Below are 16307 nucleotides of genomic sequence, written 5' to 3'. Positions count from 1 at the left end.
ACCAGCCCCACTCCCACTTGCCACAGTCTGCCCCACTTTCCCTTTTCTTTTTGTGCCTAGCTGAGGCTGACTCCTCCTCACTCCTCCCACCTCCACTCCTCTTCCACCCTCTCTCCTTCCCTCCTCTGCCAGGGTTTGAGGAAGGACAAATCCTCCACCCAAACCTCGGCCCCTAGTCCTGTCCATACTACTCCCTACTTCCCCCCTCCCCCTCCCTCTATCCACCCTCTCCACTGCCCTCCCCCTAGCCACCCCCTTCCCAACTCCACTAGGCCAATCCATCCCTTTCTCCTTCCTCCCTAACTCTAACCTAACACTAAAGTCCCTAACTTACCTAACTACACTAATTCACCTAACTAAACCCTAAATTAAATATCCCCAAAACTAACTACATAACCTATCTAGACCCTAACTATCTCTATTCTATATCCCTCAAAATAAAAATAAAATGTGGGGGTGAAAATAAACAAAGGGATGTAAATGAAAAAAGATTAAAAAAACATAATTTATGCTTACCTGATAAATTCCTTTCTTCTGTTGTGTGATCAGTCCACGGGTCATCATTACTTCTGGGATATAACTCCTCCCCAACAGGAAATGCAAGAGGATTCACCCAGCAGAGCTGCATATAGCTCCTCCCCTCTACGTCAGTCCCAGTCATTCGACCAAGAATCAACGAGAAAGGAGTAACCAAGGGTGAAGTGGTGACTGGAGTATAATTTAAAAAATATTTACCTGCCTTAAAACAGGGCGGGCCGTGGACTGATCACACAACAGAAGAAAGGAATTTATCAGGTAAGCATAAATTATGTTTTCTTCTGTTATGTGTGATCAGTCCACGGGTCATCATTACTTCTGGGATACCAATACCAAAGCAAAAGTACACGGATGACGGGAGGGATAGGCAGGCTCATTATACAGAAGGAACCACTGCCTGAAGAACCTTTCTCCCAAAAATAGCCTCCGAAGAAGCAAAAGTGTCAAATTTGTAAAATTTGGAAAAAGTATGAAGCGAAGACCAAGTTGCAGCCTTGCAAATCTGTTCAACAGAGGCCTCATTCTTAAAGGCCCAAGTGGAAGCCACAGCTCTAGTGGAGTGGGCTGTAATTCTTTCAGGAGGCTGCTGTCCAGCAGTCTCATAGGCTAATCGTATTATGCTACGAAGCCAAAAAGAGAGAGAGGTAGCAGAAGCTTTTTGACCTCTCCTCTGTCCAGAATAAACGACAAACAGGGAAGAAGTTTGGCGAAAATCTTTAGTTGCCTGCAAGTAGAACTTGAGGGCACGAACTACATCCAGATTGTGTAGAAGACGTTCCTTCTTTGAAGAAGGATTTGGACACAAGGATGGAACAACAATCTCTTGATTGATATTCCTGTTAGTGACTACCTTAGGTAAGAACCCAGGTTTAGTACGCAGAACTACCTTGTCTGAGTGAAAAATCAGATAAGGAGAATCACAATGTAAGGCTGATAACTCAGAGACTCTTCGAGCCGAGGAAATAGCCATTAAAAACAGAACTTTCCAAGATAACAATTTTATATCAATGGAATGAAGGGGTTCAAACGGAACACCTTGTAAAACGTTAAGAACTAAGTTTAAACTCCATGGCGGAGCAACAGCTTTAAACACAGGCTTGATCCTAGCTAAAGCCTGACAAAAAGCCTGGACGTCTGGATTTTCTGACAGACGCCTGTGTAACAAGATGGACAGAGCTGAAATCTGTCCCTTTAATGAACTAGCTGATAAACCCTTTTCTAAACCTTCTTGTAGAAAAGACAATATCCTAGCGATCCTAACCTTACTCCAGGAGTAACCTTTGGATTCGCACCAGTATAGGTATTTACGCCATATTTTATGGTAAATCCTTCTGGTAACAGGCTTCCTAGCCTGTATCAGGGTATCAATAACCGACTCAGAAAAACCACGTTTTGATAAAATCAAGCGTTCAATTTCCAAGCAGTCAGCTTCAGAGAATTTAGATTTTGATGTTTGAATGGACCCTGTATCAGAAGGTCCTGTCTTAGAGGTAGAGACCAAGGCGGACAGGATGACATGTCCACTAGATCTGCATACCAAGTCCTGCGTGGCCATGCAGGCGCTATTAGAATCACTGATGCTCTCTCCTGTTTGATTTTGGCAATCAATCGAGGAAGCAGCGGGAAGGGTGGAAACACATAAGCCATCCCGAAGTTCCAAGGTGCTGTCAAAGCATCTATCAGAACCGCTCCCGGATCCCTGGATCTGGACCCGTAGTGAGGAAGTTTGGCGTTCTGGCGAGACGCCATGAGATCTATCTCTGGTTTGCCCCAACGTCGAAGTATTTGGGCAAAGACCTCCGGATGAAGTTCCCACTCCCCTGGATGAAAAGTCTGGCGACTCAAGAAATCCGCCTCCCAGTTCTCCACTCCCGGGATGTGGATTGCTGACAGGTGGCAAGAGTGAGACTCTGCCCAGCGAATTATCTTTGATACTTCCATCATTGCTAGGGAGCTTCTTGTCCCTCCCTGATGGTTGATGTAAGCTACAGTCGTGATGTTGTCCGACTGAAACCTGATGAACCCCCGAGTTGTTAATTGGGGCCAAGCCAGAAGGGCATTGAGAACTGCTCTCAATTCCAGAATGTTTATTGGAAGGAGACTCTCCTCCTGATTCCATAGTCCCTGAGCCTTCAGAGAATTCCAGACAGCGCCCCAACCTAGTAGGCTGGCGTCTGTTGTTACAATTGTCCAGTCTGGCCTGCTGAATGGCATCCCCCTGGACAGGTGTGGCCGATAAAGCCACCATAGAAGAGAATTTCTGGTCTCTTGATTCAGATTCAGAGTAGGGGACAAATCTGAGTAATCCCCATTCCACTGACTTAGCATGCACAATTGCAGCGGTCTGAGGTGTAGGCGTGCAAAAGGTACTATGTCCATTGCCGCTACCATTAAGCCGATCACCTCCATGCATTGAGCTACTGACGGGTGTTGAATGGAATGAAGGACACGGCATGCATTTTGAAGCTTTGTTAACCTGTCTTCTGTCAGGTAAATCTTCATTTCTACAGAATCTATCAGAGTCCCCAAGAATGGAACTCTTGTGAGAGGAAAAAGAGAACTCTTCTTTTCGTTCACTTTCCATCCATGCGACCTTAGAAATGCCAGAACTAACTCTGTATGAGACTTGGCAGTCTGAAAGCTTGAAGCTTGTATTAGAATGTCGTCTAGGTACGGAGCTACCGAAATCCCTCGCGGTCTTAGTACCGCCAGAAGGGTACCCAGAACCTTTGTGAAGATTCTTGGAGCCGTAGCCAATCCGAATGGAAGAGCTACAAACTGGTAGTGCCTGTCTAAGAAGGCAAACCTTAGATACCGGTGATGATCTTTGTGGATCGGTATGTGAAGGTAAGCATCTTTTAAATCCACTGTGGTCATGTACTGACCCTTTTGGATCATGGGTAAGATTGTCCGAATAGTTTCCATTTTGAAGGATGGAACTCTTAGGAATTTGTTTAGAATCTTTAAATCTAAGATTGGCCTGAAAGTTCCCTCTTTTTTGGGAACCACAAACAGGTTTGAGTAGAACCCTTGTCCTTGTTCCGACCGCGGAACCGGATGGATCACTCCCATTAATAACAGATCTTGTACACAGCGTAGAAACGCCTCTTTCTTTATCTGGTTTGTTGACAACCTTGACAGATGAAATCTCCCTCTTGGGGGAGATAATTTGAAGTCTAGAAGGTATCCCTGAGATATGATCTCTAGTGCCCAGGGATCCTGAACATCTCTTGCCCAGGCCTGGGCGAAGAAAGAAAGTCTGCCCCCCACTAGATCCGGTCCCGGATCGGGGGCTCTCGATTCATGCTGTCTTTGGGGCAGCAGCAGGTTTCCTGGCCTGCTTGCTCTTGTTCCAGGACTGGTTAGGCTTCCAGCCTTGCCTGTAACGAGCAACAGCTCCCTCCTGTTTTGGTGCAGTGGAGGTTGATGCTGCTCCTGTTTTGAAATTCCGAAAGGGACGAAAATTAGACTGTCTAGCCTTAGCTTTGGCTTTGTCTTGAGGTAGGGCGTGGCCCTTACCTCCTGTAATGTCAGCGATAATTTCTTTCAAACCGGGCCCAAATAAAGACTGCCCCTTGAAAGGTATATTAAGTAATTTGGACTTAGAAGTAACATCGGCTGACCAGGATTTTAGCCACAGCGCCCTACGTGCCTGTATGGCGAATCCTGAGTTCTTAGCCGTAAGTTTGGTTAAATGTACTACGGCCTCCGAAATGAAAGAATTAGCTAGTTTAAGGACTCTAAGCCTGTCCGTAATGTCGTCTAGCGTAGATGAACTAAGGTTCTCTTCCAGAGACTCAATCCAAAATGCTGCCGCAGCCGTAATCGGCGCGATACATGCAAGGGGTTGCAATATAAAACCTTGTTGAACAAACATTTTCTTAAGGTAACCCTCTAATTTTTTATCCATTGGATCTGAAAAAGCACAGCTATCCTCCACCGGGATAGTGGTACGCTTAGCTAAAGTAGAAACTGCTCCCTCCACCTTAGGGACCGTTTGCCATAAGTCCCGAGTGGTGGCGTCTATTGGAAACATCTTTCTAAATATTGGAGGGGGTGAGAACGGCACACCGGGTCTATCCCACTCCTTAGTAACAATTTCAGTTAATCTCTTAGGTATAGGAAAAACGTCAGTACTCGCCGGTACCGCAAAGTATTTATCCAACCTACACAGTTTCTCTGGTATTGCAACGGTGTTACAATCATTAAGAGCTGCTAAGACCTCCCCTAGTAATACACGGAGGTTTTCCAATTTAAATTTAAAATTTGAAATATCTGAATCCAATCTGTTTGGATCAGAACCGTCACCCACAGAATGAAGCTCTCCGTCCTCATGCTCTGCGAGCTGTGACGCAGTATCAGACATGGCCCTAGTATTGTCAGCGCACTCTGTTCTCACCCCAGAGTGATCACGCTTGCCTCTTAGTTCTGGTAATTTAGACAAAACTTCAGTCATAACAGTAGCCATATCTTGTAATGTTATCTGTAATGGCCGCCCAGATGTACTAGGCGCCATAATATCACGCACCTCCCGGGCGGGAGATGCAGGTACTGCCGCGTGAGGCGAGTTAGTCGGCATAACTCTCCCCTCGCTGTTTGGTGAAATTTGTTCACATTGTACAGATTGACTTTTATTTAAAGTAGCATCAATACAGTTAGTACATAAATTTCTATTGGGCTCCACCTTGGCATTGGAACAAATGACACAGATATCTTCCTCTGAGTCAGACATGTTTAACACACTAGCAAAAAAACTTACAACTTGGTTATAATCTTTTTTAGCAAAAACGTACTGTGCCTCAAAGAGGTACTAAACGATTAAATGACAGTTGAAATAATGAACTGAGAAACAGTTATAGCATCAAACTTTAAAACAACACAACTTTTAGCAAAGGTTTGTTCCCATTAGTAAAATAACACTAATTAAATTTGACATAAAAAATACAAAGCAACGTTTTTATTCACAGTCACTATAAGAATTCTCACAGCTCTGCTGAGAGAATTTACCTCCCTTCAAAGAAGTTTGAAGACCCCTGAGATCTGTCAGAGATGAACCGGATCATGCAGGAAATATAAAAGTAACTGACTGGAATTTTTTGATGCGTAGCAAAAGAGCGCCAAAAACGGCCCCTCCCTCTCCCACACAGCAGTGAAGAGAAACGAAACTGTCACAAATAAAAGCAAAAAAGGCTGCCAAGTGGAAAATAATGCCCAAATATTTATTCACACAGTACCTCAGCAATGTAAACGATTCTACATTCCAGCAAAAACGTTTAACATGATAAATAGTTATTAAAAGGATTAGTGACCTTTAACAGAGTAGTTCCGGTGAAATACCATCCCCAGAATACTGAAGTGTATACATACATGTCATTTTAACGGTATGGCAGGATTTTCTCATCAATTCCATTCAGAAAATAAAAACTGCTACATACCTCAATGCAGATTCATCTGCCCGCTGTCCCCTGATCTGAAGCCTTTACCTCCCTCAGATGGCCGAGAACAGCAATATGATCTTAACAACTCCGGTTAAAATCATAGTAAAAAACTCTGGCAGATTCTTCCTCAAACTCTGCCAGAGAAGTAATAACACGCTCCGGTGCTATTGTAAAATAACAAACTTTTGATTGAAGTCATAAAAACTAAGTATAATCACCATAGTCCTCTCACACATCCTATCTAGTCGTTGGGTGCAAGAGAATGACTGGGACTGACGTAGAGGGGAGGAGCTATATGCAGCTCTGCTGGGTGAATCCTCTTGCATTTCCTGTTGGGGAGGAGTTATATCCCAGAAGTAATGATGACCCGTGGACTGATCACACATAACAGAAGAAAAGAGGATTATAACAAAATTATAGAAAAATAATAAGGGATGCAAATGAAGAAAGGGGTGGGCTATATAGTCAAATGAAACAAAAAATATGGGATGTAAAAAAAAAAAAAAAAAAAAGGATGGGCAAAAAAAAAAGTTATATAGTGGGGAAGGGAAGGGTAGTCAAAGGGGGGATGGGAAGTGGAATAAGGGGGTTAATGAAAGGAGTAATAAAGGAAGATGGGGATATGGGGGGTTAATGAAATAAAAAAAAAATGTGAATGTGTTTGTGTCAAATAAAAGTGTGTATGTGTTTGTGTGTATAAACTAATGAGTGTTAATTAACTAATGTATGGATGTGTGTGTGTGTGTGTTCCTAATATTATATGAGGCCTACAATAAGAATATATGAAAATTAAATATCAAACTCTCCACTAGCTCTCAAACAACTCTCAAAAACCCAAAACTCCTACCAACGCAACTAGCTCCCGTGTCTTTCTCTCTAGAGGCGATCACAGGTAAAGAGCGCAGGCGCAAACCGTTATTCTTATAGTCAGAGGTCGGGTTACCATGGCAATGCACTTGTTATGGCGCGCTTTTCGACAAATCAGACATCGGTTGGCAACGCAAACTTACGTACTGCCGAAAAGAGCGACTGCGCGCAACACGCTAATCTTTTCAATGGAAACCTGGTACTAAAATGGAGCCATAAATTACTTTTATCTGTCGTCCGCTTCGGTAGCTTACGGCTCCATTTTTAACGACTCAATGGAAGCAAGACCTAAGTTGGAGATATAGGGTGGAGCAGTATTATTGAGAGCTTTAAAAGTTAGAGTCAGGATTTTGTGTTTTATACTGGAGGTTAAAGGAAGCCAGTGAAGGGACTTGAAGAGAAGTACAGCAGATGAGGAGTGACGTGTAAGAAAGATTACCTGGCAGAGTAATTTATTATGGATTATATGGGTGATAGACAGCAGCTAGGAAGGCTGGAGAGGATGTAGTTGCAATAGTCAATCAGGAAATTATGCAAGAGTGGATTAAAGTCTTAGTTGTGTCTTGTGTGAGGAAGTGGCGAATTTTGGAGATGCTTTTAAGGTGGAGGCAGCAGAAATTGGCCAAAGACTGGATGTGAGGAGTGAAAGAGATAATCAGAGTCAAGTGTGACCCCAAGACATCGGGCATGTGGTGTTGGGATAATATATAGTCAAATTTTGGCTTTTTAGGAAAGTGTAATATCTGAATGTCACATGCGTACACATTTACCTGTGCCCTGTATTCCTCAGACACATCAAACACATACACTTACCTGTGCCCTGTGTCCCTCATACACGTCACACATACAAGCACCTGTGGCCTGTTTTCTACAAATATAAACTCACCTGTATTAATATTGTCAAATATATCCTGCTCTGAAGCTCCAGGGACATTTCTTAGCCACTGATGATCTTTTTTGTGCAAAATCCTAGAATGATTTTCACCTAAATAAAATAAAAATTTTTTATAGTTTCTGATAAGTTTTTAACCTGTATACATTATATTATTATCGGTTATTTGTAGAGCACCAACAGATTCCGCAGCGCTATAAACATAGGCGGAATACAAGGAAACATTTATAGGGATCAAATGGGCAGAGGGCCCTGCCAAGAGTTGCACTGTTGTAGTCAGCTCTAAAGAAGGTGATCTACAAACAGCATAGGTCTTAGGCTTACATGCTAAGGGGGTTCAAGAGAATAGCAATAGAGAAGAGGAAACAGTATTAAGAAAGGTTAGTGTAGGTTGTATGCATCCCTGAACAGTAGAGTCTTTAGGGAGCGCTTTAAGTATTCAAAACTAGGGGAGAGTCTTGTGGAGCGAGGCAGAGAGTTCCACAAGATGGGAGCCAGTCTGGAGAAATCCTGTAAGCGGGAGTGTGAGGAGGTAACAAGAGAGAAGGACAGTAGGAGGTCATGAGCAGAGCGAAGGGGACGGGAGGGAGAGTATCTGGAGACAAGGTCTAAGATATAGGGTGGAGCAGTGCAGTTGAGGGCTTTGTATGTCAGAGTGAGAATTTTGTGTTTAATCCTGGAGGCAAGAGGAAGTCAGTGAAGGGATTGGCAGAGAGGTGCAGCAGATGAAGAGCAACATATACATATAGATATATATGAATATATAGATATAGCGGCATATAGATTGGTCAGGGCAGAAGAAGGAGGAGATGGATGAGAGGAGAGGTTCAAGGTAATTAGCAAGCGGTTGCTGATCTAATGACATAATGCTTCTGTGAAGTTTGGTGTGAGGAGTAGAAGGATGGAGAGTTGTAGGGATGGATGAGATGTTGCAAGTGAGGAGATGGTGGTCAGAAAGAGGAAAAGGAGAGTTTGTGAAGTTTGAAATAGTGCATCAATAGCTAAAGATCGGGTCAAGGGAGTGACCATCTTTTTGAGTGGGAGAGTCAGTCCATTGTGACAAACCGAGAGAGAAAGTGAGTTGCAGAAGTTGTTTTGCAAAGGAGGCAGTGGGATTGTCAAGAGGGATGTTGAAATCACCAAGAATGAGGGCAGGGGTGCCTGAGGAGAGGAAATAAGGTAGCCAGGCAGCCAAGTGATCTAGAAATTGAGTTGAGGAGCCAGGGGGTCGGTATATGACTGCAACACGTATAGAGAGGGGAGAGAATAAGTTAATCATGTGGGTTTCGATTGAGGAAAATTTAAGGGAAGAGATGGGATGTATTTGCTGGAAGGTGCAACGAGAGGAAAGTAAAATACCTATACCACCTCCTTGTCTATTATCAGACCTAGGAGTGTGGCTGACCTCCATGTGACAGAGCAGCAGTGGATGCTGTGTCTAGGGGAGAGAGAGACAGGTTTCTGTTAGAGTCAGACGGTTGAGGGAGCGGGAGATAAAGGGGTCATGTATAGAAGTGAGTTTGTTGCAAACAAAGCAAGAGTTCTAGAGTGCACAAGTGAAAGTGGTAGTGGCTTTAGATGCAAGAGGAATGTGAGTAAGGTTACCGGAGTTTTGTTTTCTGAGTCTATGAAAAGGTACAAATGGATGTGCATGGCATGGAAGTTGTTGGGGACCAGGATTAGGGGAGATTTTACCAGCTAGTATAAGTAAGAGGGAGAGTGACTTGAGATGAGATACAGATTTGCAGTAATGAGAGGTGCAGGGGGGAGAGAGAGTGTTTAGGAATAGATAAAGTTAATGAGTACAAAAGTAAGGTGAGTTTAAGAGAGATGGGCTAATGAACAGTGCAGGTGGTGAGGAGGAAGGAGTAATTGAATAAAGTAGTTTGTTATAGAGACAAGAGGTAGCAGAAAGGAATATGAAGATATTGAGCATTTTTACAAAAGTGGGAACCAATTAAACACATAAGACACAGTATTACAGCAGCACTTGCATAAGGAAATAATGAGATACATAAAAACATAAATTATCCTTACCTGATCATTTTCTTTTCTTCCAGCAGACATATAGACAGCTAAACAGCAGGGACCAACAGCAATTCTATGAAACACCCGGTCACCAAGGGAAAAAAAACCTTACCGGTGAACAGAAGAAACACAAAAAAAGAAAAACCCAGTCCCACACCCCAGCCCGCAGGAGACAGAGTGTCGCACAAGCAAGGAACAATTCCATAGATGGAAAAGATGCCGGGAATGAAGGAGAAGATAGTGGTGTGAACAGAGAAGGCAGAGCCCCTCTCTAAAAGAAATTGTAACATGTCGCTCTTGCACAACCAAGACAGCACAGACCAACGCAATACCCCTACAAGCCGCAGAGCAGCAGAACATAATCACTGATTGAATTTCCGGCAACATAAGGATACCAAAGATCCAACTCCCCCAGAGGGGTGAGAACACACCAACTGGTACCAAAACAGCTAATCAGTAGTCAAGCTAAATACCAAATAAGGCGCAGATGGCAGTAACCGGTTTCAATTGCAAACCTTCCACCTTTCTGGCAGAAAAATGGGTCAACAGGCCACAATGGTCAGCAAACCGGAAACATCGCCCAAAAAAGGGGAGGAAAATAACCAGTCACCTAAGAAAAAAAAAGGTAACCAGAACTCTGAGACAAAACACCCAGCAAATGGGGAATAAAGAATCTCAACGGGCAAACCCATCTCCGAAAAACCAAGGACCACCGGGACCCATTACTCACACAGAGAGCAAAGAGACCCCCAGCCGAAGATATGAGACAGGAAGTACACGTCCCCAGAACCTCCAAATCATCCACAGATGATTACCCAGAAACTGAACGCCCGAACGTTTTTTTTTTTTTAAAAACCAACAACTGAAACAATTTAATCAGCAGGTCCCGCCGGACCAGCCAGACACAACGTGCGTCACTTAACAAGCAACAAGGCACACAAACGCTCCGGATGAAAATCTTGGAAAAACTTCCATAGAAGAACTAGTTCGAGCAATCCCAGAATTCCCATAAGGAAAACAAAAAAAGAAAGCAAATAATCCTGACCAGATAAAAGAAAAACCAAGGGCACCCATAGGCATCCGCATAGAAGGAATCAAGTCTCTGCAGTACCTGCCAAACTGAGACTGTACCTTCAGAAAAAAGCCTGGGAAAGCTAACAATAGACTGACCGGAGAAAAAGCAACCCCACTAGCCTACTTTGAAGAACCCTGAGAGGAACAAGAAGGTCCCCGATGATACAGAAAAGGATCCCCCAATAAATCAAACAGACGTCGTAGTAGGACACTCAGCCGCACAATCCTGTAACAAAATAAACAACATGGAGGAACAATCACCCCTGGGGGAAAAATAATAGTGCCATTGATGGTCTGAACACCCGGGATAGGAAGACATGAACATAACTGTAAGGAAATGTCAGGGTCCTGCAGGCGAATCAGCGCCATTAAAATATTAAAATGAAAATGTCCCGCCATCTCCGGGGGAAAAAGTCCACCCTGTGCGGACTAGACATCATCATCAGGGTCACCCGCAAAGGTAAAAGGAGTGTGCGATTGGGAAGGCGACCTCCTGAGGGACAAAGCCCCCAGAGGCCGATGGCTCAGAAGGTCCAGGGTTCACCGAGCCCGAGGGACCCGGCAAACCTGGCAGACTTGCGATAACAGGACCAAATTACAGTCCTCATCCGAGAACGACTCAGAATCAGATATTAAAATAGTCTCGGCATTAGAATCATCTATGGCTAAGACTTAAAATAAAATAAAAACACATTTTGGAAAACAACTGGCACCTGACACCTACAATGGCTGGGGCACTCATCACCTCCTATGACCAAGCCTCATCGGAGCAGACTCTCTCCTCTGTCGCCACTCGGTCAGGAATGCGGAAGGGGAAGAAGACCCACCCAAGCGTAAGTACGCCGGTTACCAGATGCCCCGCGAAATCCAAAAAGTGAGCCACCTGAAGGCGGCAAGACTAGTCCACATAAACAACTAAGCAAGTCTGAATAAAAACCAATTATACCATAACTCGAAAGAGAAGGTCAAGGCCATGTCGACAGAACAAGGCACTATGTAGTACATAGAAAATGATACATGTCTCAGCCTCGGAGTCCAAATTCCCGTACACAAGCAGGATAATCACATAAGAAACATGATAAATACCCCATCCCTGTTCACAAATTCCCCAAAAAGGGAGATATTCCCTTGATTCCTAGATCGAAAAAGAAGGTGCCTCAGTGAGGACCATACTTAACTGTCATAATAAATCACATTACAGCAATGTAATAAAATGAAACAATCTTACCGGTATCCACACAATGGAACAGGAACACGGCCCTCCAAGTGTTCCAAGTCATGGACTTGAGAGAAAAACAGCAGGTAGCGAAGAGAAGTTCGGCAACGCCAAGTGCTGAAGGGGAGTTGTGAATACGAATCGGGAATGTTGTCGCAGGGGAAGCTCCCACTGCATCTCCGGACTCTCACTTTTGCCCAGGCCCTCCACTAGAGTCTGATAGGACTACTTAAAACTCCCGTCTCGAAGGGTAGCACCCTCCATAAGAGACAAATAAAAATAAATTAAATAAGTTAAATAAAAGGAAAAAAAACTTCTAATACTTCTCTGCCAACCTCCTGGGACGAAAGGCAAAGAATGACTGGGGGATAGGGGGAGTGGGAGGAGTATTTAAGCCTTTGGCTGGTGGGTCTTTGCCTCTTCCTGGTGGCCAGGTTCTTATTTCCCATAAGTAATGAATGCGGCTGTGGACTCTTTCCCATTAGGAAGAAAACACAATATTACATGAGCTTTTAAGCTGAATGTCCATATGTGCACTCGCCTGAACACTACATCCATACCCTTCGTCCCTTAAACACGTTTCACACATACACTCATCTGTACAGTGTCTCTCTCAGACAAGTCACACACGTACACTCATATGCACACTGTGTCTTAGACAAGTCACACACGTACAATAAATACAAATATGTTCACAGAACAAAACATTGATGGTCTCTCCCTGCATGCAAACGTGCTCTCTGCTTTCCTCAGCTGCTTAAAATATAGACAATCAGATACACATAAAAGCAACCTGGTTTTACATTGAAGCCACAACAGAACAAAACATTGATTGATTTAGCACTGTTTACAAACCATTTTCATATCAGTGCCCTCTGTACTTAAATTTTGAATAATTTTTATTACCTACAAACACTTGCTTCTGTCTCAGATAACCCCTGTCTCTCCATTTCTCTCCTCAGACAATCAGATAATTTAGATGTTGATTTATCAAATGCTTTTTCAGGTTTTGCCTGCCTACGACTGCAGGTTCCCTTGTGAGATCATCAGATCGCTGCTTCCTATCTTCTTCTCCACCTCTTAGATGGAGAATTTCAATCTCCCTGGCCTCATCCGATCGGGAAGATTGACAGCTCCTGCCTGTGCGTGATTGGCTGTGTGTGGGCAGGGAGCAGCGTTGCAAAATAGCGTTCTTGTGCGATGACGAATACCGCCAGAGGAATTCTGTCCGCCAGAACCGGGCTGAGGCAGACAGGGGCACATATGCCTCCGCTGTAGCTTGATAAATCGACCCCCTAAAAGCAACCTGGTTTTACACTAATTCCCATCCCTCCCTCCCCTCAACCCACCCCTCATGGTTCTAATTAATATATAGTTATTATACAGATAATTTTAGAACAGGTGATCTTCCTCCTACCCAGGTGCTAAGCAACTGCAAATCGTCAATAATCCATCATCCGTCTAACACTCCCTTTCTCACATTAACCCCTTTTCTCCACTACATAAACTGAAATGCGTGTCAAAAAGCTGTAACCTGGCTAGTTCCAGTAATAGCCTGTGAGTTGTGTAATCCATGCAGGTACTTACCCAGCTGGAATTCCTGAGGATACAGTAGAAAAACCATCCTGTACTGTAACTCACAGTAAAGGATATACTTAGGGAGTACATCTTCATAGCCAGACATGAAGAGTCTAAAGGAACTTCCCAGTGACACCCATGGCAGGTTTGTGACCACAACTCCATAGAGAAGATTTACATTGCACAGCCAGTATTCTCCTATATCACTTTCTTCCAGGAACTATCCATTGTGGGAAAATATTTGGATTAATATCCTTGTAAACGAAGTAGATGCTGAGCACCTCTATCTTCACCTGCCTCCTAAACTAGGCAAAGAAAATACTTGGAGGGTCAGGGAAGAAATATAAATGAATACAAAATTAACACTTTATTTAACATAAATATGCAAATGGACAAAACAGTGAATCAGACACCAATGTGGAATCTTAGAGATGGGTATAGGCATTTCCAAACTCTATATGAATCAATATTCCATAATAGGTGTATTGAATTAAAAACATGAGCGCCTTGTGGACCAGAGTGTAGTGTGGGTTATCTGCTTGGTTAGTGTTATAGGATAGATATGGAGAGCTGGTATAACGGCTATCTGTATATCACAGTATCAGTCAAAAAACTGTTCAATCTTATTCGCATTCAAATACAAACATCCTATGTGCTCAAAGGCAGCCTCCTATCTGCGTACTGCTTTGATTGAACAAAGTCAGCTGATTTCTAGCTCATTTCCTCCATAATAAATACATACAGACTCAAATACACACAGCACAGCACATACAAGTTAATAGCTAATGAGACCTACCTATATATTACTATATTATTAATCAATAACTCCAGTAAAATAACAAATAAAGATCAGAAATTAATATTGTACACCCTGGTAGCTGTAACCTTATGCTTGGGTTTAATTTACAATGTCGTAGTATCTCATAGTAGGTGGATATATTATGAGGGGATAGGTCAAAAAGCGTTGAGGCTATGTGAGGTTTACTGCTTTGGCATTTATCTAACCCAAAGCTGCGATGATTAACTAAATATTGTACCAATTTGTAACGACGTGTTACACATAGTATAATTAGTATAGCGCTATTTCATTAATAAGGCCTTTTAACGATCACCCCAAATGCTACTTGAGCCCTTTATAACAATCACTCTCAATGCTGACAAAGTGTATCTGTTGCGTGGCCTAGGGGGTTTCTTGTGTGGTTTAATCTAGCTTTACAAACTAGCGTTTTTATTGATACCGCAGCAGATACACTTTGTCAGCATTGAGAGTGATTGTTATAAAGGGCTCAAGTAGCATTCGGGGCATTTTTAAATTCAAGACACCTATTATGGAATATTGATTCATATAGAGTTTGGAAGTGCCTATACCCATCTCTAAGATTCCACATTGGTGTCTGATTCACTGTTTTGTCCATTTGCATATACTGTATGTTAAATAAAGCGTTAACGTTAATTTTTTATTCATTTATATTGATTAGTGTTTAATTCATTTATATTGATTAGTGCCAAAATCCTCTATAGTTCCCTAACCCCCATAGGGTCAGGGAAGAAGGAGGGATATTTAAGCTCTTGGTGTTGGAATGTCTTTGCCTCCTCCTGGTGGCCAGGTGAATACATTTTTGTGGACTATAACCACCATAGAAATAGTGACGTTTCTATGTCACTTTATAGATTATAAATCAAGCCTCACCTTACTGTATACTGTGTAAACATATGGAGTCAACATTAATAGAGGCACATACATTACAGACTCTATAAAGTAGGCTTCTAAAACAGGACATGGTTTCAAAACCATCAATTATAAAGAAAGACTTAATTATGTTAACATGTAATGCTAGTGAGGGAGAATGTAACACAGTGATATGACAGAATAAGTCAGATAAATTAAAGGATTTAATCAAGTTCATGACAAAAGTTATTTAATAAAAAGGGGTAAAGTAATGTAAATATGACACTGAAAGTCAGCAGGTTTTTACAGCTGGGCCAGGTCATACCCTTATGCTGAAGCCATATTTGCTCTATTGCACTCATTCCATTTAAAGTTGGCTTTCAGTCTTATGTAAATGATATCACAATCACCTACATATAACAAATTAGTTTACATTTATGGTTTTTAAAGAGGGTAAATGGTCTCAAAATGAGACTTTCCCTAAATAAAAACCTCCCTGTGCCTAGTGGGGCAGATGATCTGTATCCCTCAGACACCTCACACACGTGCACTCACCTGTACTAATATTATCACTGACTTCCTGCTGCACAGATTCCCATGGACTCTCTACATACAGATCATTTGTTTGTTCAGCATTAAGTGTGACTTCAGTCTTAACATCACCTGTATAGATCATATAAATAGTCAAATTTTGGCTTTTTAGGAAATTGTAATATCTGAATGTCACAAGTGTACACTCACCTGTGCCCTGCGTCCCTCAGGCAAATCACAAACATACACTGACCTGTGCCCTGCATTCCTCAGACACATCACACACATACACTCACCTGCACCCTGCGTCCCTCAGACACATCACATACATACACTCACCTGTGCCCTGCATTCCTCAGTCACATCACACACATACACTCACCCCCCCTGCGTCCCTCAGACACATCACACACATACACTCACCTGCATCCCTCAGACACATCACACAGATACACTCACCTGCACCCTGCATCCCTC

At 42.8% G+C, this 16307-nt stretch overlaps 1 protein-coding gene across 1 annotated transcript in view; it reads right to left on the bottom strand.

The window, feature by feature from the left end:
• LOC128657428 (zinc finger protein 41) overlaps positions 1–16307 on the bottom strand; it is a 108566-nt gene that overhangs the window by 23822 nt on the left and 68437 nt on the right. Inside the window, exons 9-10 of the mRNA XM_053711780.1 lie at positions 15855–15962; positions 7729–7827 (exon numbers count right to left, since the gene is read on the bottom strand). Coding sequence (XP_053567755.1) covers positions 7729–7827; positions 15855–15962 — 207 coding nt within the window. The remainder of the gene's footprint in view (positions 1–7728; positions 7828–15854; positions 15963–16307) is intronic.

This window comes from Bombina bombina, chromosome 4, assembly GCF_027579735.1.
Source record: "Bombina bombina isolate aBomBom1 chromosome 4, aBomBom1.pri, whole genome shotgun sequence".
Lineage (NCBI taxonomy): Eukaryota > Metazoa > Chordata > Amphibia > Anura > Bombinatoridae > Bombina > Bombina bombina.
This window is presented reverse-complemented; position numbering and strand designations above follow the sequence as displayed.